General features: G+C 34.2%; 1 protein-coding gene across 1 annotated transcript; it reads right to left on the bottom strand.

Moving 5' to 3' along the window:
- Positions 1-16,299: 16,299 nt before the first annotated feature.
- LOC141842618 (uncharacterized) lies at positions 16,300-24,819 on the bottom strand. The gene is given in 4 exon segments (XM_074730666.1): positions 16,300-16,502; positions 17,500-17,604; positions 23,970-24,560; positions 24,563-24,819. Coding segments are annotated over 4 exon segments (924 nt in total). The 5' UTR covers positions 24,684-24,819; the 3' UTR covers positions 16,300-16,395.
- Between the last annotated feature and the right edge of the window lie 332 nt (positions 24,820-25,151).

Here is a 25,151-nt window from a genome sequence, read left to right as displayed (position 1 = left end):
GACCTCCCGCTTCGATCTCGGTATGCTTCCTTAAGCATGTGTCTGTTGGGATCATCCCAGTGCAATGCGCGTGTTTACACGTTTCAAAAACGTGCACAGCGGAAATAAAATAATAATTAAAACTAATTATCATACAACACACGCATGCATAAATAGAAAATAACATGTACAAAGCATGACAGGAAATAAAAATTTACAGAATAAGAAATTATTCTAAACATGTACTTTTCCGATGACTGTTGAGCGGTGTTGGTATCAATTGAGCGGTCCTCGTCGGAGTCCCACCTCTATGACAACCCTAAATTTGCTATGCAATGTCACGAGTAGGGTTGCAAATTAGAATTTATAGATTTTATCGAAAACCCACGATGAATTCAAGCAAATGAAGTATAGGGGCCTCGAGTCGTGTTTTTCCAAGGACTAGTAGAACATTGAATGAATTGAGCTTATCGTGTCGTGTTTTTGGGTTTTCTATATAAATGGGGGTTTTGTTTTGAAATGTAAATGCTTTTAATGAATTGTAAATGAAAATGGAATGAAGAATGCAAGTTTTCCCACTCTAAAATATAGACAAACGAAACTGGGTATGAACCAAACTTATGAATGCAAATCAATTCAACTACAACCTAAAAGCTAAAACATGAAACGAAGCAACAACTAGGCTACGGTGACAATTTGAGTTTTAAGGAAACAAATACAACTTGCAAAGCAATTATGAAATCTAACTATTAAATTCCACTTGACTAATATCAAGATCACTAACTAAGCCAATCTAACCGATCTAACTGATACATGGAATCAAACTTGGCACGGAACTGCTCAATCTGGCACGGAACAGTGTTAAGCTAGTTATCAGAAACTCAATTTAAGCAAGTAATTAAAGCACAAATGCAATCTAATGGAAATAGCTTAAATCCGAAGGAAAACTTCAACAATCTTACCAACGGAACTTAACAAACTCAAACAACTAACAAAGATAGCCTAGAATGCAGTGAAGCTAGAATGTTCAGAAACAGCAAAGGAAGAAAACGAAAATCAGAACTCATCCCTCCTTTCAAATTTCAAATGCAATCTTCACAACTTGGTTGTCAATCAAGCTGGTAAACCCCTCAATGAGGCTTCACTGATCCCTCTGGAGCTTTCTTCTGGTCTCCGGAGTGTTTCGCTCGCTGCCAGCACCACCAACTGCCCGGAAAAACCCTCTCCGGCCAAGTCTGACACTGCGCGATGCGTTTTCAGCTGGCAATTACTGGATTCCCTGGCTTCTCTTGCTCCGATCGAGTTGCTCGTGGCTCCGGTGTGCTACACGCTCCTCAGAGAACCCCTCAGAGGACTCGCGGCGTCGGATGGCGCTGTGGATGGCCGGAACTCGAAAAAATAGGGTGTTGGCCGGTGAAGAAACCCTCTCCGCCGCGCCGGAACCAGCTGCCGGAAGATACCCAAAGAACCGGATTCGAGCTCCTCAGAGACCAAGGAATGCAACGGAGTTTGATTGGGAGGACGAGGGCACGCCGTGAGCTACGCTCCTCAACAGAGGGAGCGCGTCGGGGACGAAGCACAGTGCGGCGGCACTGTTCATCGGGTAAGTTTGAGATTAAATAGCGTGATTAATTGATCAATCTGAGCCATTGATTTTGAATCCGACGGCCAGACTTGATCTGAGCTCTAGGGCTTCTTAGGGTTTCCAAAAATTTACAAAATTTTGATCAGGCTCGATCTAAGTCATGTCCTCCGTGTTGGCTTGATCGGTTTGGCAATTTTGACTTGAGTTGACCACGGTTGAGCTCGAGTTGGGTCCGATTTAGCCCTAAAATCAATAAAAATCAAATTAATGCCAAAATTCACCATTAAATCACAAAAATTATATCAAGCCTTAAATCATGCAATATAGGACAATTATGAATGAATCGATTCATTTTATAATATATTTTCATGTAAAAGCCCAAAAATAAATCGATTAAAATCATAAAAACCCTAAGTTATCATCGACTCTTTAGAAGTACAATCATTACTCGATGATTGGACGAGAGCTGCAAAAAGAATACAAGAAATATAACTTTCAAATAACGAAATAGAAGACTTTGATACCGAAGGAACTAACACTATGAGAATATGAGAAATGGAAAATAAATAATAACGCTACTTAGGGTAAAATGGTAAGTAAACTCCGTGGACTTTGATTCTCCTATACCCCAAGGGAATACGTAGGCAACTTAAATAAGTAAAGGTCTTTTATATTTATATTTATATATATACACACACACCTCAAGAGGATATATATATATAATCTTCAACTGTCACAAACCGTAAACCAAACCATAATTGGTACTTTCAAATCATGAACTATAACCGTCTTGGACGATTAAGGTTAAGGATTAATATCTTAGGAATTGTCTAATCAATAGTTTCGAACCATGATAAAGTCTACCTTCATCATCCCATTTGGTCTAACATACGTGTATGTCTAAGTAGACTCACATGGTAATTATGATAAAAAGAATTATAAATTTTTAAATATTAAAATATAAATTTTAAAAAATTAATATAAAGTACAATGACATATCTATTATAAGCATTTTAAAAATTTTCATATAAATTGAAAACGAAATTTTAAAATATAAATAAATTTAAAAATTATCATAAAATGTAAATTTAAAAATAATAAAGAAAAAAGTTATATAAATTCTAATATAAAATTTTTAAACTAGTTCTAAATTTTAAAACTATTAAAAATAATTTTTTAAAAATATAATAAAAGTATATAAAAATTATACATATATATATATATTAAAAATAATTTAAAATGATTTAAAACATAGATCAAATTGATAAAATTCTATATTTTTTTAAAAGGAATTAAGATAAAAATAAAAAATATGACAATTTTGATTAAAATAAGTCGTATAAAAGTTTTGATCAAAATATTTTAATTTGATCATTAAATCTCATTCATATTTTCAACGTAACTAACGAGTAAAGAATAATCATGCAGTAGTCTTGATCGAAACTGTTATATGATCATATAGCTAAACATATTATATGATCATTTTTGAATTTTTAAATTTAAATTTAAAATCATCAAAAAAAAATAATCATATAGTTTAGCCAAAGCTGCTATTTTAACTTTTGAATATAGTAGATTAATATACTCTATAAGTTCATTAAAATTTATTCATTCTTCAGGATCAAAATATTCAAAATATTTATATACCAATTTAGACTATAATTATCCAAGACAAAACTCATTATGAATTAAATGGATTCCTTACACATACTTAGGCATATATCAGAGATGAGATATTATTTCCATCATGATCAACTATAGTTTTCGATTTACCTCTTCATAGATGATCGTGGAGCCCACCGTGTAGGGTCGCTGGGGTGGCAGATTCCACCTTTTACAGAAGAGATGAGATATTAGATAGAGATTAATAGAAGAGCATCCAACAAACTTATAGCCTAGTTGACCCAAGAAGGCAAAGGAGTTGATAGAGTTTATGACTGTTTCAGGAGGACAGGGACTAGACATTCATGGGTTAATACTATGTGAAAAATATATGTGCAATCTAATCATTTTTTTTTCACAATTTGACTATTGGCTTATGGTCGGTTGGCCACCGGAGATCGTTTATCATTTGTAGAGGATAAGACTTGTGATTTTTGTGTTGGTGTAGAGGAGATACAAGAACACATATTTTTCAAGTGTTCCATCACAAGTTTATTACTGAGGAAGGTCATAAGCTGACTATATATGTAGTAAGAGATGACTATTTATAAGAAAATATTAATTCAGAGTATTCAAGAGTAATAATATCGAGGCATCTGAATTTTAACAAGGACAAGACACTTGTATATCATCATATAATGGATAGCTAGGAACAAAATCATTTTTTTAGAGGGAATGGATAAATATAAAGGATACTCGATACTTGTGCATAAAATCTTAAATAATTATTCAAATATGATATTATATCAGATATGATGCAGGGCCGGCTCTAGGCATAGGCCACTAACGCCTATGCCTAGGGCCCCATTTTAATTAGGACCCATCTTTCAATATATTAATATATATATTAAAAAATAAAAATTATTAAAATAAATTTATTAATCGATTTAATCAATTAGAGTTCTGAAAACTCCTTAAAACGCCCAGAAAACACTAAAAATCGTTCACCTTCATTCCGCTCTGAAATCTGAATCCCCGATTTGAACCGAAATTTCCAAGTCGTCGTTCGCCTTCGCCCCGCCCTGCGGCTGCGCCTTCGCCCAGCCCTGCGAGGCGCGAGCCCTTCTCGCGGCCCTGCGCCGTCGCCTTTGCCTTCACTCGGCCCTGCGCACCCTTCGCCCGGCCGGTCGGCCCTGCACATTCGCGGCTTCGCAGCTTCGCCCAACCCTGTGCACCCTTCGCCCGAGTCCCAACGGCCCCGACCCTGCGCCAGTGCGCCTTCGCCTTTGGCCGAGTGCCGACCCTGCGCCTTTGCCTTCGGTCAGCCCTGTGCGCCCTTCGCCTTCGCGCCTACGGCCTACGCCTTCGCCTTCGCGCCCTAACCCTTCGGCCTTCTCGCCTTTGCCGGTGAGCAATGATTTTTTTATTAAATGATCTTTATTATTTTATCAAATGACTTATATATATTATTATGATTTATTTTATCATTAAATTGCTGACATCTTTTGATGATTAAACAATCAGACTAATTACTTCATTTAATTTGATCGAGATAATTCTGATTAAAAAATGGAATGAAAATTTTCATGTTCATGAACGAATTGAATTAAGAAATAAATATATATTGATAGAATATGTAAATAAAATATTATAAATTGATCTTTCTTCTACCCATTAAATAATTTTTTAGGATGAAAATTAATATATCTGATTAATGATTAATGTATGTGTTTCTTTAGGGTGAAAAGGTTTTAGAAAATTGGAAGTCTTGAGGGCTTATTTTTTAAGACGTGGAAGATAAAGAAAGCATACAAAATTAAGGCCCCTTCGTTAGACCTCGTCGGCTCATCATCGAGCACCCTAAAGAAAATTTTTAAAATTAATTTTTAAAATTTATATTTTAATTTATTTTAAAAATTTTTTAAACCCACCATTGTTGGTCTCAAATCCGAATAAAAAAGGGTGTGAGAAAATTTTTTAAAATAATAACAATTATTTTTAAAAAAAATCGCCTAGGGCCCCCCATAGGCTTGAGCCGCCCCTGATATGATGTCTAAAGTGAATATTGTATATCTCTTTTTAACTTGGTATAAACACATATACTTATCAAAAACTGAAATTTTGAATCTACTCTAAAATCTAAATAAATATATGCACTCTAGTAAACATTAAAGATGATTTATGATTTCAAATTATTAAAAGATACACGAAATAGCAAAACTACTATATGATTAATTTTAATCAAAATTAATATATTTTTATTTACATTTTTTAAAAATAATTTGTTCATAAACTTACAAAATTTTTATAATTTTGATGTCTATTATTTTAAAAAAAAACATTTTATATTTATAATAACTTTTTGTAAAAAGCATTTTCTTTATATTTTTATAATTATATATATCTTAAAATATATTTTTTATTTGTTAAAATTTATAACTAATATAATACTTTAAAATTTTATTATAAAATTTATACATGCTCCCTATTTTTTAAAAAATAATTTTATAGTTATAATATATTTTTTAAAATTTTAATATTTTATAACTTAAAGTTTATGTTATATTACTCTTTCAATATCTATAATTGATCATCTTTAAAATTTTAAATTTATAACTAATGTATTAAAGTAACAATTTTAATCAAAACAGTTTGTTTAATGTTACTTGTCGCATTAATTGAACATTCATTTTAATTTTTTTAAATGAACAGATAACAAACTTAAATAAATTTAAGAGTATTTATGAAAAAAAAAACATTTTGAATGTGACGCCGTTTGAAAAGAAATCCCTTTGATGATTAAAAACAAACAAAAAATTTCTATTTTAATTTTTGTCCATTCTCCTTCCCAAGTTCAGCTAAAATCGAATGGATCAAATAGAATTAATAAAATTAATTTAAAAAATTTTTGAACAAATGAATCAATTAAAATTTATTATTAAAATTAAATAAATCAAATTGACATAAAATTAATTAATTCGATCTATTATCAAATTAATTATTTTTTTATCAACAATCAACGTTGTTGTATCATCACTCAATTAGTATTAACACAGTCGTGCACCAATTGATTTCTGAATTTACGCATCAATTGATTTCTGAATTTATTATACTTAAAAAAAAAAGAATCCGTCACTCCAACAGTTCCACACGGTTGACTCTATGACTATCTATGAGGAGGTAAATTAAGAAGCTACATTGGTTACAACGGAGAAGAACATTGTCTCGACTTCACATAGATTCGATACATACCCACTTCAGTAAATCTATCTTATCGTAATCAATTCAACTATATCCCAAAAGCCTGAATTTATTATACTTAATTTATGGACTAATAGTCAATTTGATCATAACACACTAATCAACAGTTTGCAATTTAATTTAATTTTAATTTTATGATTGAAATTGAATCGAATAAATTAAAATAATTAAGATTTTTTTAAAAAATTAAAAATTTAAATTAACTAAAATTTTCAAAATAAATTAATTTGATATATTATTTCAATTTAATCGATATTTTAACTATTCCACATTATCTTTCTTCCCTCCACGGTTCAAAATTGATGATTTAAAATGATTAATTCAACGATTCGCAAGTCAACTCTTAATCTTAATTGTCTTAGATGGTTACAATCCATGATTCAATATTTATATTAAAAAAATTATAATTATAAATTCATAAAAAAATAAAAATAAAAAAATGACACTTATTTAAATTGCCTACATACCCCTTAGGATACAGAGGAATCAAAACTCATATAATACTTAATTCTCTTACCATTTTACCCTTTTACCTTGAGAAGTGGTAATGTTATTCACTTGTTGGATCGGGTTGGACCGGCTAGAGGGGGGTGAATAGACGGTTTAAGTAAAGTCGCAGAATAGACACTCCTTTAAAAAAAACTTGGTTGCAACTCGGTCGTTGCTTCCAAGGCAATTGACGCTCAAACAAAACTCCTTTAGGCGGAGAAGCCTTTACACTTGTAGCACAGAGACTTAGAGAGAATGACAAAAGTAATTGATGATTTAACTCTAAAACTCTAAGTCTATTTATAGCCCAAGAGAGTAGATCTAGATCGTTGATCGTAGATAAACTTTCTCTTGGTCGTTGATCCGTTGATGCGATCCTAACCGTTGAGCAGAGATAGGCTTGATCGTAGCCGTTGAGTAAATAAAGATAAACTTTATCTTTAATAAAAGATAAAGAGAGTTATCTTTAATAAAAAATAAGTATTTATCTTTTATATGATAAAAGATAAATCTTATTATTTTTTCTTCTTCTTTTTTTTTCTGCAACCGTCACGTCCAAACGGTCCAAGTCCAAGTCTTCTTCTCTGGGCAAAGTCAACGGTCAAAGTCAAAGTCAAAGTCAATAGTTTTGACTTTTGTTGACATTTTGTGGAATCTTCGATTGGGTGATTTCTGGCCAACCGGAATTAGGCTCACCCGAACCCGACTCCGGCCTTTTGCCCCTCGAGCGTGCTTCCTCCCGGATTCTCGTCCCTCGGACTTCGCGCACGTCCTTCTCGCTCCACCGGCGTACTCTTCCGTAGCTTCCGCGTCCCTCGGATTGCACCGAGCCCGTCGGCTCACTTCCCCGCGCAATCCTTCTCGTCCGCTACGTCTTACGCTCGACTTCCTCCGTACCTAAGTTCCTGCACACTTAGCAGAGGGATTAGAACAACACAGGACCTAACTTAATCTAGTTGATCACATCAAAACTAACCGGGGCACCAACAATCTCCCCCTTTTTGATGTGCATCAACCCAGGTTTAGTTAGGTTAAACCAAAAAAATAAGGAAAATGAATAAAACAAAATAAACAGGTTAAGCAAAAAAAAATGTTTCAGGTTAAAACTATAACCTCCCCCTGAACCTTAGCCTACTCTCCCCCTTTGATCACAGCAAAAACGGGGTATATAAAATTAGGGAAGGAAAATTTTTTTTAAATTCAAAATTGATTGAAAAAATTCAAAAAATAATTTTTGACAAAGTCAACATATGATATATATAGATCCGAAAAAATCGGATCTGGTCAAAATATTTTGTTATAAAAAAAATTAAAAATAAGATTTTATTTTTAAATTCGTGGAAAATTAAAAAATTGTTAGAAAAATCTAAAATTTTTGTAGAAATCGAGAATAGAGATTTGAGATTGTACAAAAATTTTCAACTTTAAATTTATTCTTTAAGTCCGAAGATAAAATAAATATTCTTTAGAAAAATAATATTTTAAAATTCAAAAACACTTCAAAAATTTGAATATAAATTATACTGAGTTCTAATGACTGTATTTGAATCCTGAAAAATCAGACCTATGAAAAAAATATTTTTATCTATTTTTAAAATTTAAAATTTAATTTTGAATTAAAAAATTATGAAAATTTGAAACAATATTTTAAAAAATTTTGTAAAATTTTCAGTGGATGAACAACATAATTATGCATCGAGTAAAAATAGAAACACAATTTTTATCACTAAAAAATTAATCAAACTGAATTTTTTAAGATAACAAGAAAACAATGTTAATTAAGAAAAAAAGGAAAAAAATATTAATCAGTGCATTCATATGTAATAACACAAAAGAGATCAATTTAAAATAGATTTGGGAACCCAAAATAAGTTCCTATCTACTGGATTGATTAAAAATCTTGGAGGAATATAATTTTTGGGTACTTTTCTAAGTTGCCCCCTGTGATTTTTAATATACCAGTTCAAATTATCAGGATAACTATTTTTCTTTTGGCGTAAGCATGAAATATCAAGTTCTAATTTTTTAACTAAGTTTTTCAAGTTATCATTCTCATTCTTCAAAACATTAGAATTATCAGACGAAGATGCAAGCGCTAGTTCATTTTTTAATTGTATATTTTCTTTTTCTAATTTACAGTTAGCCTTGAGCATTGCTTTTATTCCAGCATATAATTGATCGTGAGGGAGAAAACATACCTCACTTACCGGGTCGCTTTCGAAAAGAGAGGCTCCCCCTTCGTCATTACTTTCTTCTGATGTTGCTCCTCCTTCATCAGTGCTCTCTTCTTGATGACTTGCCATCAACGCAATTCCGGCGTACTCCTGAGTTTCTGATTCGTCAGACGAGGTCTCATCCCAGGTGGCTTTCAATGCCTTCTTCTTTTTTGGTTGGTTCTTGAGTTTGGGGCACTGGTCTTTTACATGTCCCTCTTCGTTGCAGTTATAGCATCGGACAGTACGTTTCTTCGGAGATCGTCTTGCTTTCTGCATTCTCGAAAACTTGTTAGATTTAAAAAAACTTTTAAAGTTTCTTACCATTTGTGTTGTCTCTTCGTCGTCCGTCGAGGATTCTGATCCCTTTTCTGTTCTCCTTGTGTTTAGGGCAATATTGCCTATTTTTCTAGATCCTGCACACCGAGACTCATGTAATTCAAAAATAGAAAACATTTCATCTAGCGTACTTACCTCTAAATCCTTGGAAATATAATAGGCGTCGACGATTGTACTCCACTCTTGGGTTCTCGGGAAGGCGTTGAGGGCGTATCGAATAGAATCACGATTACTTACCGATTCGCCGAGTTGGGTGAGTCCGGAGATTAACTCCTTAATTTTAGCGTGAAGTTCTGCCACCGTTTCTCCTTCCGTCATTCGTAGATTTGTCAGTTGATTCCGTAGAAGGTCCTTCCTTGCTGACTTGGCTTCTGAGGTACCCTCATGAAGTTCTAAGAATTTCTCCCACAATTCTTTCGCGGAGTGGTAGGTGCCGATTCGATTTACTTCTTGAGTAGGTAAAACCGTTAGTAGATGGAACTCAGCCTTACCATTGGCGACGGACTCAGATTGCTCCTTTTTATTCCATAAACATTCTTCTTTTTCATCCCCGTTCGTATCTTTTGGAACTGCAAAACCATATTTAATAGATAATAATATATCAAAATCGGTACGAAAAAATACCTCCATTTTCTTTTTCCAGACGGTGAAATCCCCTTCGAATTTGGGTGGATAGATATGCGCTCCGGCCATCGTCCTGTTGCTTTATCGGGCGGTTAGTCCTTCAAAAGCGAACCTCGCTCTGATACCACTTGTTGGATCGGGTTGGACCGGCTAGAGGGGGGTGAATAGACGGTTTAAGTAAAGTCGCAGAATAGACACTCCTTTAAAAAAAACTTGGTTGCAACTCGGTCGTTGCTTCCAAGGCAATTGACGCTCAAACAAAACTCCTTTAGGCGGAGAAGCCTTTACACTTGTAGCACAGAGACTTAGAGAGAATGACAAAAGTAATTGATGATTTAACTCTAAAACTCTAAGTCTATTTATAGCCCAAGAGAGTAGATCTAGATCGTTGATCGTAGATAAACTTTCTCTTGGTCGTTGATCCGTTGATGCGATCCTAACCGTTGAGCAGAGATAGGCTTGATCGTAGCCGTTGAGTAAATAAAGATAAACTTTATCTTTAATAAAAGATAAAGAGAGTTATCTTTAATAAAAAATAAGTATTTATCTTTTATATGATAAAAGATAAATCTTATTATTTTTTCTTCTTCTTTTTTTTCTGCAACCGTCACGTCCAAACGGTCCAAGTCCAAGTCTTCTTCTCTGGGCAAAGTCAACGGTCAAAGTCAAAGTCAAAGTCAACAGTTTTGACTTTTGTTGACATTTTGTGGAATCTTCGATTGGGTGATTTCTGGCCAACCGGAATTAGGCTCACCCGAACCCGACTCCGGCCTTTTGCCCCTCGAGCGTGCTTCCTCCCGGATTCTCGTCCCTCGGACTTCGCGCACGTCCTTCTCGCTCCACCGGCGTACTCTTCCGTAGCTTCCGCGTCCCTCGGATTGCACCGAGCCCGTCGGCTCACTTCCCCGCGCAATCCTTCTCGTCCGCTACGTCTTACGCTCGACTTCCTCCGTACCTAAGTTCCTGCACACTTAGCAGAGGGATTAGAACAACACAGGACCTAACTTAATCTAGTTGATCACATCAAAACTAACCGGGGCACCAACAAACATTCATTTTAATTTTTTTAAATGAACAGATAATAAATTTAAATACATTTAAGAGTATTTATGAAAAAAAAACATTTTGAATGTGACGCCGTTTTGAAAAAAAAATCCGTTTAATGATTAAAAGCAAATAAAAAATTACTATTTTAATTTTTATCCATTCTTCCTTCCCTACCCAGCACAGCTGGGTTGAACATTCAGTTAAAATCAAACAGATTAAATTGAATTAATAAAAATCAAATTATTTAAAAAATTTGAGCAAATCGAACTGATCAAAATTTATCTCTAAAATCAAACAAATTGAATTGATATAAAATTAATTAATTCAATCGATTATCAAATTAATCAATTTTTTTTATCAACAATCAACATTGTTGTATCACCATTCAATTACCATGTGAAAAATCGTGCATCAACTAATCATGAATTTATTTTGCTTAATTTATGGATTAATAATCGATTAATCATAATACACCAATTGATAATTCAATTTAATTGAATTTTAAATTTTATAATTGAAATTGAATCGAATAAATTAAAAAAAATTTAAAATTTAGAATTTAAATTAATCAAATTGAATTTTCAAAATAAATTAATTTGATAGATTATTTAAATTTAATCAAAATTTTAACTATTTCATATTATATTTCTTCCATCTATGGTTCAGAATCAACGGCTCGACTATTTGAAATTGTCGGTTTGACAGTTCCTAGTAGGTCAATCTTTAACCTTAGTTGTCCTAAATAGTTACATTTCACGGTTCGTCACGATTCAATACTATTATATTAAAAAATTTTAAAATTATAAATTCATTAAAAAATAAAAAAAAAAGTTTATACTTATTTAAGTTGTCTACGTATCCCCTTTTAAGGTATAGGAGAATCAAAACCTACATAGTTCTCTTACCCATGGGCGGAGCTACAGGGGGGCGCCTGGGGGCGGTCGCCCCCCCTGCCCCCTGACGGCGAGCTCCAGCTCCACGATGACGGCGAGCTCCAACTCCACGATGACGACGGCGAGGACGAGCGAGAGGGAGGAAGTAGTAGCGGATGAGGCTTGGGTGGATCTCGAACCGCTGATGCAGTCCTCGAAGAACGCAGATGATCAATATGTGGCGGTGTCTTCTAATTATTGGCCGGAGGATTGGGAGGAGTTGGCCTCCGGCGACATGAACCTGTGGAACTTCTGCTAGAGATCATCACATTATATAATATAATTGCTCAGTTAATTAATTTGTTCTACTTGTTTGTGGAGATCGTAGATTGAAATATATCGATCGATCCTAGTAGAACGTAATCAATCAGTTTGTTCTAATAAAGCCACAATTTTGTTGCTGCTTAGAATTAGAGAAGAAAGATTTATCCATGTTCCTTTTCTCTTCTCCCCTTTCTTATTCTTGACAATATTATTGCATTTTGGATTTTTTTTATAAAAAAATTATGATGCAGCGAATAAAGTATTAATTTATTTAGTTATTAGATAGGTAATTTATTTAGTAATGATGTCTTTTGAGTTTATATTCATCTTGCATTTTATGATAGAATTGTTGGTAAGAGCAGACGAGCTATGCAGATTGCTACAATAGAAATTTTAAGATATTTTGAATGCTACTGAGTCAGTAGCAAATACCAAAGAAAACCTTGAAAATTTTCGAGAAAAAGTTTGGAATGAATTGTTAGAAAATGTGAAGAAATTCTGTGACTCTATCAGTTTCTACTGTAACATCAGAGCGTGCATTTTCTGCAATGAAAATTGTAAAGAATAGGTTGCGGAACAAAATGGAAGATGATTTCTTATCAAGCTCTTTGATAATGTATATTGAGAATGATATATATTGCTCGCAGTTTTGATGTCAATTCTGTCATAGATGAATTTGAGTCTATGAAAAAGCGAAGAGCGCAATTTAGATTGCGTTGAATGTAACTTATTTATTAGTTAATTCAAAATTTATTTTATTAGTGTGATAATACGATGTTAAAAAATGGCCCCCCCTCGATAAAAATCCTGGCTCCGCCCCTGCTCTTACCTTTTTACCCTTTTATCTTAAGAAGTGGCATTGCTACTCACTTCCATTTTCTGTTCTCATAGTATTTGTTCCTTCAGTATCAAATTCTTCAACTTCGTCATCTAAAAGTTGCTATATTCCTTGGATTCGTTTGCAACTATGGTCCAATCATCGAGTAATGCTTAGCCTTCCAACGAGTCGGGAGACAAAGTTGATTGTTGTTCATCTAATATATTATTGCTAGCACTGAACGTTTATTCCACAATGACTACTGATACTAGACAAACTAAAATTTCTTTGATGATCATGGACAGGATGGAAAATGTTTGAGCCTTCTGTGATCGCCACTTTAGGATATCGAAATCCACTTTGTTATCTACTTCATTAAAATCAAAAAAAGTCATAAAATAATTCTCAAGTTTTTATGTGGAACATAACTTGAGGATCCTCATGAGCATTTTGTTCGTTCTTTAATAAAAGTTATATTTTTGTAAATTTTAAATTAATACTACTAATATTTTATATTTCAAAAATATTAATTTATATTCCATGTTTTATACTATATTCTTTATAAATATCATATAAATTATTTTTAATATTATATACAATATTATTAGGACCCGGAGAGGAGAAGAAGAATCTTTATATGGAATTAAAGCGTCGTAATATAAAATTAATATTTTTTTATAAAATTTTTAATTTATATCTAGGGTCTTAAACAAATACAACTAAATAAATTTCAAGAATAAGAAAAAAATATTTTTTCCCATTTCGCTTTCATTACTATACACAGGAGATAAAATTTTATTATTAATATGTTTATTTAAAACTAATATTATATTATAAAAATTTATTAAAACTAAATGAGAAATAGAATAATAAAAATCAAAAAGTTATTTGGTTGAATCATTAAATACTTTTAAAATTTCATAAATACTATTATAAATATTTCATTGGTGTGAAAATAAATAGATATTAATTAGTATTATTTATAGTTTGTGTAAAAAATAAATATAATAATTTTTTATATTGAAATAAATCTTGTATTAATTAATATGTTGAATTCCAAAGTATTGATATATCATGTGAAAATTTTTTAGGTCTTATTCCATTAGTTTTACAAAATTTATCCCATTGTTTTATTATAGATAAATGTGGTCATAAATAAGAAATAATCATTCTAATTAGTTTAATATGATTTTTTTTAAATTCTTAATTCATTTTGAACACATAAATTTAAAACATGACATATGTAACTAATATGAAAAAATAAACTACCAATAATTGATTGACATATAAAGTTTAATTCTTCAATACTAGTAGTGTTAGAACTGGGATTATTAAATGATATTAAAAATATTTTATAAGTTAATCCATATTCTTCTAAAGTTAAACAAAATAATTGTGAGATGTTGTAAGCAGTATGCGATTCAAATAATCTTTTTTGGATATTCCAAAAGTTATCAATCTAATAGCAAGTCACACTCATATATGAATGTGTTTGTCAATGATCACTCCAAATATTGAAACATAAAGAAACTTTATTATTTAATTTATTAAATTCTTCAATTAAATTTTTTGCCTCTTGTTTTATTAATTTTTTAGTTGTCCGAGTATATGTAGTTCTAGGAACACGTTTAATAAATGGATTAAGAGATTCTTTACAAAGATTTTTAAAAGTGCATTTAGATCCAAAACTAAATGAAAAATATTCTACGGAAATAAATCTAGCTAATAATTCTCATAATTTATTATTAGAATATAAAAATAAACTAAAATTAGTACTCTCACTAGTAAAAATCTAGTAATTATGATTGAGAACGGTTAAATTCATATTCCGTCGGGTGCTTCATTTCTATGTATTATTTCAACGATCCATAGTTGCCGTTGGCTTGAAATTTGTAGGAGACATTGTAGTGCTTACATTTTGCATGCAATTCTCTTAACGGAATAATGACTTTATCAAAATGTTTAGTAAACCAAACCGTAGAAGTAATTTCATCGGTACTTCTTTGTGTTTTGGGTGTCGAAAGTTGCTCGATCTCATCATCGGTAGATTGAATGTTGAGGTTGAGCTCATCATTCGGATTCACTACTTCCTTGCCCCTCCAAGATCGAGATGATGAAGCTGATCGACCTCCTTCCATGGTAGTCGAAACTCGAAAGTGGAAGTCAAAATTTTATAAAATTGGAGTCGAAAGCGTGTAGATATTGCGAAATTGAGAATATGGGTAAAGAAGATATGTGTGAAAATAATAAAATGAGCTCTTATAAAGTTTGGAGAGTAACAGACATTAAATCGTAACCATTGATTAAAAAATGATTAAATGATCTCAACTATCAAAAAAATAAAAATAACTCCCAACAGCTAACCGATGGTTCAAATAGTGAAAAAAAAATTAAACCGATAGGTCAAACCGACAATTCAATGATTTTTAATGGACCAAAACCATAACCGGCCCGACATCCTGCCAGGTCAATTATGATTCCAACCCATAAACTAAGTCAATGGATACTCAACCCATTGACCCGATTACCAATCTAGGTCAGGTCCAAGTCTGACCCGCCCTAAGGTCGGGCCTACCTCACGCTACTATCCTTCTTCACCCTCCTACCCATTTCCCCTGGAATGGTCTTAATCTTCTTCTACTAAAATCTTTAAGCCTGACTAACTAATTTTGAGTTGGTGGAATTACCTTTCAACATTTGTTTTATATATATATATATATATATATATATATATATATATATATATATATATATATATATATATATATATATATTGATAATTTAAGTATCTAAATCTTAAGGTCTGACTAAATCTTATGAAAACTTTCCATCTATTACTAAGATAAATCTAAAAACTCAAACAAGCCACGTACTGATCCAATAGTCCCTAGTTAGAACTTTAAGAGCATGAGGAGCTTCAAAGTGTGCTTACAACTACACCATGGCCCGGCCATTTGTTATATTTCAATCTTATACATACAAAATCTAGTGAGCATCCCATAAGTGTTCAAGAGAAGGTAGAGCCCACTAATTACATCAAAGTTTTAACTTTCTTAGAGCAAGCCAAAAGCGTTTGCTGCATCTACAGTTCAAGTTCAAACCAATCACAAAGTAAAGCCACCACATCTCAATGTCTACAAGGCAACAAACAACAACATAAGTGATAAATTCATTTGGAGCTTTAACCATTACTTACAAACAGTCAATCCGCAAATAGTGAAACATTAGCTTGATTGATTATCATCACAAAGAGGGGTTGATCCTCCAATCATGTTTTTTGCGCCTGCCCCGATGATGAGTCTTCTGCTCTGCAAAATTGTTCTCACCGACGATGTCCATCTGATCGGTATCTGAAAATAGATGCCATCATTGACCAAACCCCTCAAACACATTAGGAATAACAAGGTAAAACAGATTATCAGAACAGTGTTCTCTAGTGATAACAGTAAGCATACAGGGCTTAATTGATAAGCTGGCAAAATAGTTAGATGAATTTTTACAAGGCAAGAACACGAAGATTAGTTTCTCCCAGGCGAACACATACATGCAGGAGCAAAGACATATATCCTAACGCATGCCAGACTGTAAACTAAACTAAGACTTTTACTTCGTTCTTCTGTGATGGTTGGCACCACAAGACTTTCGGTTTCTTAGGATGGCTCATAGGACTAGGTTATGGTTTGTATGTAACAAGGTAGTTGCCTTCACCATCAATGAGGCATACTGATATGCAAGGTAGTCAGCCACAAGTTCTCAAATTAGAGCAAAATAGCAAAAAGTTCTCAAATTTTTGCGAGCTAGTATAGAGAAAGAAGCCAGTCCATATAAAATTTGATTAGCAACTTGAAATAGAGGAATCCATTCGGGGAAAAGAAATTAAGAGTTGATAGATGTGAAGATTAGTAGAGCAATAATCTTAATATGCATACATGAGTCAAAATAAATTGAAGAAAAGCAGGAATAAATAAATAAATAATATGAATCTTAAATGTTGTTATACAAGGAAGTTAAAGTTGAACATAAAAATGAAGTGGGTACTGTTAACATGCGAACATTATACAAAGATTAAAAAAATGAAGATATAATTATAACTGTAAAGTCAATTTAATAAAGGAGATACTAGTTTGTACAAGTAATTTTGACCCTTCAGTAGGATTAAATGATCAAATCAAAGGAAATTTAGAAAGAAAACATTAACTAAATGTTTATGGCAAATGGTTAAGTTTGGATATTAAGAAAAGGTTTATGCAGAAAAAGTTTTACTGCTGCAGATATGCAGAAGTGCTCCAAAATCTCCACAAGAGGATGACAGGCTTTACAATGAAAGATACATCGAGGACTGTTCACCTTGAAAGGATGAACTTGGACCCGTGCAACAATCATGGATGCAGGCTCTAAGCAGAATCTCTCCATACTTGAGGAATGACAAATTAGAAAATTCAGAATTGAGACCTGTGCAACAATCACAGATGCAGGCTCTAAGCAGAATCTCTCCATACTTGAGTAACGGCAAATTAGAAAATTCAGAATTGAGGAAGCGAAAAAATTACTACAAATGTTGTCCATGTTGCCAACCTAACAGTAACAATTAATAGTCAATATTGAAAGTAAGAAATAAGTTTCATTTTAAAGAACAAAATAAGAAACTTTATATTTTATTTTAATAGGATAAGTTATTTGTTTACCAAGTAATTAGGGGACAGGACTGCCTATTTATTTATGTGAGATTACTTATCCAGTGCTACATTGATTTGGTTTCGAAGCAGAATTCTCGATTTGGTGTTTGACACATCCTCCCATGATTCTTGTCCTCTTTATATTTTCAAACCCCCATCCTTTGTTACCCTCCACACAGACTCACCGCCACACCATCACATCCATGAAATTGTCATGGCCACCTTTTAGACTATGACATCCCAACCTACTCTCCCTTCCCACCCCTATTAACAAAGGCCATCCAAACAAACTTCTTGGGCAGCCATATAATTTTGTCTGCTCACCTTATTGATTTCTCTGCACTCTTCCCAGAGGGGGAATCTAGTCACCCCTGCAAAACTCGCCACCAAAAGGATCTCCTCTGCAGATCTAGTTCCAAACCTACAATTGATCTTCTCCCCTTCAGCCCCTTTCCCAAAACCAGAAGAAGACTTCTTCAACAAGAGGGTAATCGACAATGCTTTTTTCTTAGCACTTTGGCTCCATAGATCACTGACCACAACAGTCCCACTGAATTCTCAGCCTTGATAGCATCATGTCTTCTCCAATCAACCTCAACATGGTCTTCTAGCAGGTCTGTCACTGTAACAAACCCAGAATTTATGCAAAAACCTAGTCTATGATTGCTAGCACCAAGCCACTGTTGATTCATTACAAAGGCCATCTATGCAACAAACTCTCACACTTCTCCCTGCTGCTGCTGTATTAGAAATAAGAAGCGTTCCCAACTGACCTTCCCAGTGTACATGGCCATGACAGGAGACCCTTGCATCACACAATGCACTACAAGAGAGAACCTTTTCTTCCCTTCACTCATCTGCTGTGACTAGATCTGGCACACACACCTGTGAGTGAAGTTGATTCTTACTGCAGATTGCAGACACATTAATTTTCCACCTTGTCTCCACGAAGCGTAATTCGCTGCTGTTACCAAAGAATCTCTCTTCTTCTCATCCACCCTTCTGCTTCACTCTTCCAAATAAGCAAACCTACAGTCCTTATCCTCATCTCTGCAGGCTCCACCTCCTGCTTGCACCCTCTCCAACCATTACTGGCACTTCTGCCCCTTCCACTTCTCACAATCCACTTGCAGAAGCCAGCATCTATTCTAGGTGGGACCAACAATCCTCCCTATGCCAAGCAGAAATCTAAGAGATACATTTGATCTCAACCAACGTAACTCCAATATCTCCTCCAGACAACCAACCCAGTAGCAGAACTAGCTCCCTCCTCCTAGTTCCTCCAACAGCCGAAAAGTCAGAAGTCACCACCCAGAACAAAGAACGAGCAGCATCCTTTGTGCTGAAGTCTAATCTTCTTGTAAGATATATTCCTCCCAAGAAGAACTTGACCTTTTTCAATAATTTTGGTGAAAACAATTAAATGACAACTCCCGCCCTTCTAGATTTGGTCAAAGTATCTAGCATCTGTTCCAACACCCAATGCATCTAGTCCTACAAGAAATTGCAAGATTATTGGCATCTTGTGAAAGGAAGGATTCAGTCCAAGAATTATAAAGAAGAGTGATTTTGCACAAGAAAGATTATACAGAAGAAACTCTACATTGGGAAAAAAACAATTCCAACAATCCCATGACAACTTCAAATAGTGCACTAGGTTTGCATAATTCAGGTAAAATCGCAAGTTCTCTTTAAATGAACCACCAGAGAAGATAAAGATGGAAAAAAAAAGACTAAGATTTGATATTGTAAGATATGTAACCTGACCTAGATTAAATAACACATAGAAGTGTAAATCTCCATATAAAATGGGAGTTGCATAAATATTTCCATGAAGGCCCTTGTTGGGATCCAACTTGCGCTAGAATCACATCCGAGTCTTTGCAAAATTGCATGGGTGGATCAATATCCATTTTCATGACAAAGAAAAGCATGTTTCTTACATTGATGAGATTTGATATAATGTTCTCCTTATGAACATTGCCCATGTCATCCTTAGTAGATATGGTTGTATGATCTCTCTATCAATGAGGGATTAAGTTCTTCCAAACTTAAACTAGAGCCATAAACAACAAAAGGAACCCCTCAAACCCTCATTAAAAAGAAAGGGCTTTGTTTATGAGTAGTGGCTGCCTAGATCTAAAAAAAAAAATAATAATAATAATAATAATAATAAAAGCAAAAGTTCTACCTATCCTAAAAAAACCACCCTTGCCCTCACGGGCGGGAGCAGCTGGTTACGACCTGGTTTGCTTGCAGCTGAGGTAACGGGTTCGAAGGTCCCTGGCAGTATTTGCGATAATATCAATGTCTGCCTAGGCGAAATTCCTTCGGCCACCAGGTCGTAGCCGGGCCCGCACTCACCGTGCTGTACCTCCCCCTTATCCTCGTGGGGCCGTGGAGGGGGGGCCGCTAGGTTGGCGGTTCCAACCTTTTGCAGCTAAAAAAACCACCCTCCAAGAATAAGCCCAAAGATAAAATATTAGAAAAATAATAGTTCCAAGAGAAAATTCTAATACTTACTAATTTAACTTAACAACTTATTTAAACATTAGTTCAATTTTCAAATAAGAGAATATGTTTATTTCCTAGGAAGCATTTTAGCCTTTGTTCTTGATGCTGACTATTTCAAGAAAGTTGCATATATATTTCCACCTCTTGATTAGTCATAGTGTTTAGAAGGGGCAATTGAAAAAGGTGCAAATTTCAATATAATCAAAGAATATTTTCCCAAAGTTTAAAAGCATAGTGAAGATACAATTATTTCTTGCTCACTGGACAGGACGACCCAAGGAAAAGATAAATTTTATTACTTAAAGGTAAAACTCAAATGGTATTCATGGTATTCCTAACTCATTGAAAAGAATGCCTTAGTTAAAGATGCTTACAACTAGCCTAGAGTTTGATTTTTAGTAGGGAAGAATGTTACGGTCTAAAAATAAAAAGTTCTTGAAAAAAGTTTCAAATACGAAGTTTAGATTTTTCAAGTTCTTAAAATGTAATGTTACAAGCTTTAATTTTGAAGAAGTCAAGACAAAATAGGAAAACTTTAAATTTTATTTTAGTATGATAAGTTATTTTAGGAATTAATTATTTGTTCACTAAGTAATTAGATAATAGATTATTTGTCATCTAATTTTTAGGAAATAGGTCAATGTTAGTGCCTTTAAAAGGGATCCTAAGTTCCTAAGTCCTTTTGTTTATCTTGAATTTAATAAATTTTCCACTTTGTGAGTTGTCACTGTGTGACCATTTATTTCTCTATGTGAGATTATTTACCTCTCATGCTAAATCTATAATTTAACTAAGATAAATGAAAACAACTAAGAGGTTGTGTTTTTAAACCATCCCGATAGTCCTTTTTCGTAATCTCATAAACAACCTAGCATTGTTCTCAAAGAGAAGTCCACATGCCAATAAACACATATACTATAAGTTACTCCTGAACAAACAGTTTTCATAAAGTTTAGAAATTTTAATCATAGTTGCACCAAATGGTACAAACTAAACTTAAGAAACCAGTTCAGGAGCCAGCCATATATTGAGGCATACTGTTACTATCTTTATCCTGAATGTAGAGCCCATGGAGCCAAACAATTTTTTAAAATATTCCAAGTCTGCATCCATATGAGCAGCAATGTCTAACAAGCCTCCAGAAATAATCTACCCAAGGATACATAATTGATCTCAATCTTACTATTATAATTAATTCCTTGGACAAGTCTTTGAGGTAATCAAGAACAAGGATTGAGATTTCATAGTATTTCAGTGGGCACACCTGAAACATTTTCATCAGTTGACCAAAAACAGCATATCTCCAAATGGGTGTTGTAGGTGATAGAAGCTCATGGTGCCAGGTCACAAGGGGGACAACATCAAAGTGCATCAAGCATTGTGCAATTCCATGCTGCAAGAGAAGAAGCTAGTGAAGGGGTGATTGTTGGGTCGTGAGGAGGGGCCGGCATAGAAAGTTATGTTGTGAATTTGTGTCACAGAAGAGAAATTAGGAGAAAATGGGTGAAAGGTTGCAAAAATTGGGTGGCATTCCCACATATTCACATTGAGTAAGGATTCACTATAGGGATCGTGATTGCTAAACCTCCATCCATGTTAAGTAGTTAATCTTATTTTTTCTTTCAAAAATATTTAATAGTCTCCCTTATTATGTCTTTTTATTAGGTAGTGATGTTGTTTAATTAATAAAAGATTTTCAAATAATTTTTTATCATAGAAAATTTATTAATATATATTTTTAAAAAATTGATTTATTGGTATGTCAGGATTAGGGAAATATAGTTTTAGCTTTTTTAGTAATACTTATAAGTTATCATTTGATAAATTTTGAATACTAATGTAAGTATAAACTTATAAATCGGACTATTAATTATAAATTATAAAATTTACTATATAACTTACATATGATGTAGATTAATTTTGATATAAAAAGTAGTCCGGTGTACGAATCTCCCGCTAATGCCGGGTAATAATTAACGTTATAAACTAACATCTACTAAAATTTTAATACCAATATTTTATATCTTTATAAAAAAAAAGCCAATCCGATGCACAAAACTCCTATCAATGCAAGATTCCTGGGAAGGATCTATTGTATGTAAACTTATCCTACATTGCAAAAAACTATTTCCACGACTCAAACCCGTAACTACTAGGTCATACGGTAGCAACTTCACTATTGCACCAAGTCTCCCCTTCTATTTTATATCTTTATATGCTACTACAATAAACCTTAATTTATAGCTAAACTGAAGTTACATATGACATTAGTTGAGATATTTATAGGTTGATCTCACTCCGATCAAAAGCACAATAGTAATTGGGGTATTAATAAAGCCTCTAGCTTAGAAAGCATTGGGGGAATATTATCACTAGTAAGGTATGCCATTAGTTTAAATTTTTGTCATACTTTTTCACTTTGTTTCTTAAAAATTTCCATCCAATTTGACAATCATGTTGAAATAAATCAAACGAAAGGGAATCTAAGAAATAAACTTTCTTAAAAATGTTAATCCAATGTGGCACATGCCTACTCATTTGGCATGAGTAGGCGTGTGTCCAATTGTGATGAGCATCAACATAGTACAACACTTAAATGGTCCAGTATCATTTGGGGAGTATAGAAGTAAACTTGTTAGTGTTGACTGGCCAACAAACCCTGAGAGTTTTAACTAGCATGGAGTAGAATACCGATCATTTTCTACGCAATTATCATAACTATTGGGCAGTTACTTCATCAAATGTGATAAACTAACAAAAAATGGGAACTCCAACAGCGATATGGATGATCAGACTATGATAGAGATTATAGAAGATAGAGATTAGAGAGGAACATAATTAGCTTAGTGCTAAGTTTGTATAGTTATAGCCATAACCATCCTTGACTAAGGATAACATTAATTTTTATATGAGAGAAATGATATTTTCCAGCCAAGAGTAACCAAAGCATCACATTTCCAAAGCCTTTTCCTTGTTTTTAACTATTACAAAATGTGCAAACAATAATCTTTTTTCCTTAATCTACTGATTGAAGTAATTGTTGTATGACTAGCAAATGCTTCATCATACACCACATTCATGAATTGCAAGACAAATCAAAGTTTCAATAATCAAACCTATGTCTGCTTCACTTAAGCTGTGTGCCTATCACAAGAGTGACTTTAGATAAAACAAACATGAGAAATTCTATTGAAAAATCAGAACACAACTTATTGCAAACACAGTCGAACTTCAATTGCTAACATGCAATAGATATAGAAGTAGGGGAACCAAACATTTTCTCATGTTTCCAAAAAAATTCAATTGATTCATTAACAAATGTTTTAATTTGCTATAGCTCGCAGAATTTCAGATTAACAATGCATTCTCACGAACTGAATGTTAAGCCCAGATGATGCACAAGTGTTAAAACACAAATAAATGATGGAATGTTGAGTGAAACTGGTAAATTTAGCTCATTAAGAATGAACTTTAGATGATGATAAAGAGTTTTTAAAAAAATGTCTGCATCAGTTATTGCTTCGGAAAGGTAAAAAAGATCCTTTCCTACTTTAATTACTAAATTATTCTCAAGCAAGCATATGTTCAAGTAACTAAAAGGTAGAAATCTGTTATGGTGATTTATACCTCCAATTTCCTCACCCCAGAAGAGATGCTTGCAGTCGTCTTCATCCTCCTCAAGCTCGTCGTCGTATCCAAGCTCACCGTCGCCCCGGTACCCAGGCTCGCTTCCGTAACCGGATTCATTGCACAGTGATTCTAGCAGCGTAGCATTTCCAATACCTTGGAATCCAATGCCCCCCGAACTCTCCCTTTCCGACCCTCCACCCCCTCCGGAGGTCACCTCCCTCTTCGTCACCCGGGCTGCCTCGCTGACATCGGATCCCCAACTTCCGTCCCCGATCACAAACAGCTCCCCGCTAGAATCCGTGCCACCCGCCGCTAACGGGAAGTCGGAGCAGGTGGCGTAAGCGGCGGAGACGCCGCCACGAGGGCGAGTCCCGCTGCGGTCGGAGCTCCGACCCGACACGGACAGAGAACCTCGGCGCCTGCGCTTACGCGGGAACCAACGGAAGCCCTCCTCCCGCCTGGGCGGCGGCGGGTGGTCGTCGAGCAGAGTGAGGCGCGAGAGATCGAGGGCGGCGGAGGGTCCCGAGGCGGAAGCAGGGGTGGTGGATCTGTCGGAACGGCAAGGCTTCTTGGCGGGAAAGGGGTACTTGGGTGGATCGGCAGCGGCAGCGCAGCAGAAGGTAGGGTTTGGAGTTGGAAGGGCTTCCAGGCGTGGAGCTGGAGCGTGCAGGAGTCGATGGCGTGCCGGGAGCTCGCGCCTCGGGGGGTCATGGCCGCCGGCACAGATCACCCACGCTTTCCCAATTTCAGGCGGAATTTGGTGAATACTCTCAGATCGATCGAACCAACGAAATTGAATTGGGTTCCTTCTAAATCAAATCAAATCCAGTAAATAATTCTAGAATATTCCATCTTACGTAATAATTTAGATCCTATCTCTTTTAATTTTTTCGCGTGGAATTCGTCGTTCCAACGGTCTCATAAGATTCATTTATAAAAAAAATAAATTAAAAAATTTTATTATCTCGACTTAATCAAAATTCAATTCTTGTCCATTTTAATAAGTCTATCGTAATCAACTCAAATATATTATAAAAAAATAATAAAGTATCAAAATGAACAAAGTAAGCACTTTTGAATAATCCTTTCTTTCGTTGTTCCTTCACCCCTTATTTATAGGCCTTCAACCATCTTCATTTTGTCTATCTTCCTAGATTAAATACATTCGATTATTTCAAG

This window comes from Curcuma longa, chromosome 12 (genome assembly GCF_044706935.1).
Source record: "Curcuma longa cultivar G26 ecotype Majalengka, Jawa Barat chromosome 12, ITB_CL_G26_1.1, whole genome shotgun sequence".
NCBI lineage: Eukaryota > Viridiplantae > Streptophyta > Magnoliopsida > Zingiberales > Zingiberaceae > Curcuma > Curcuma longa.
Note: the sequence above shows the minus strand (reverse complement) of the source record. Positions and strands in the feature narration are given on the sequence as shown.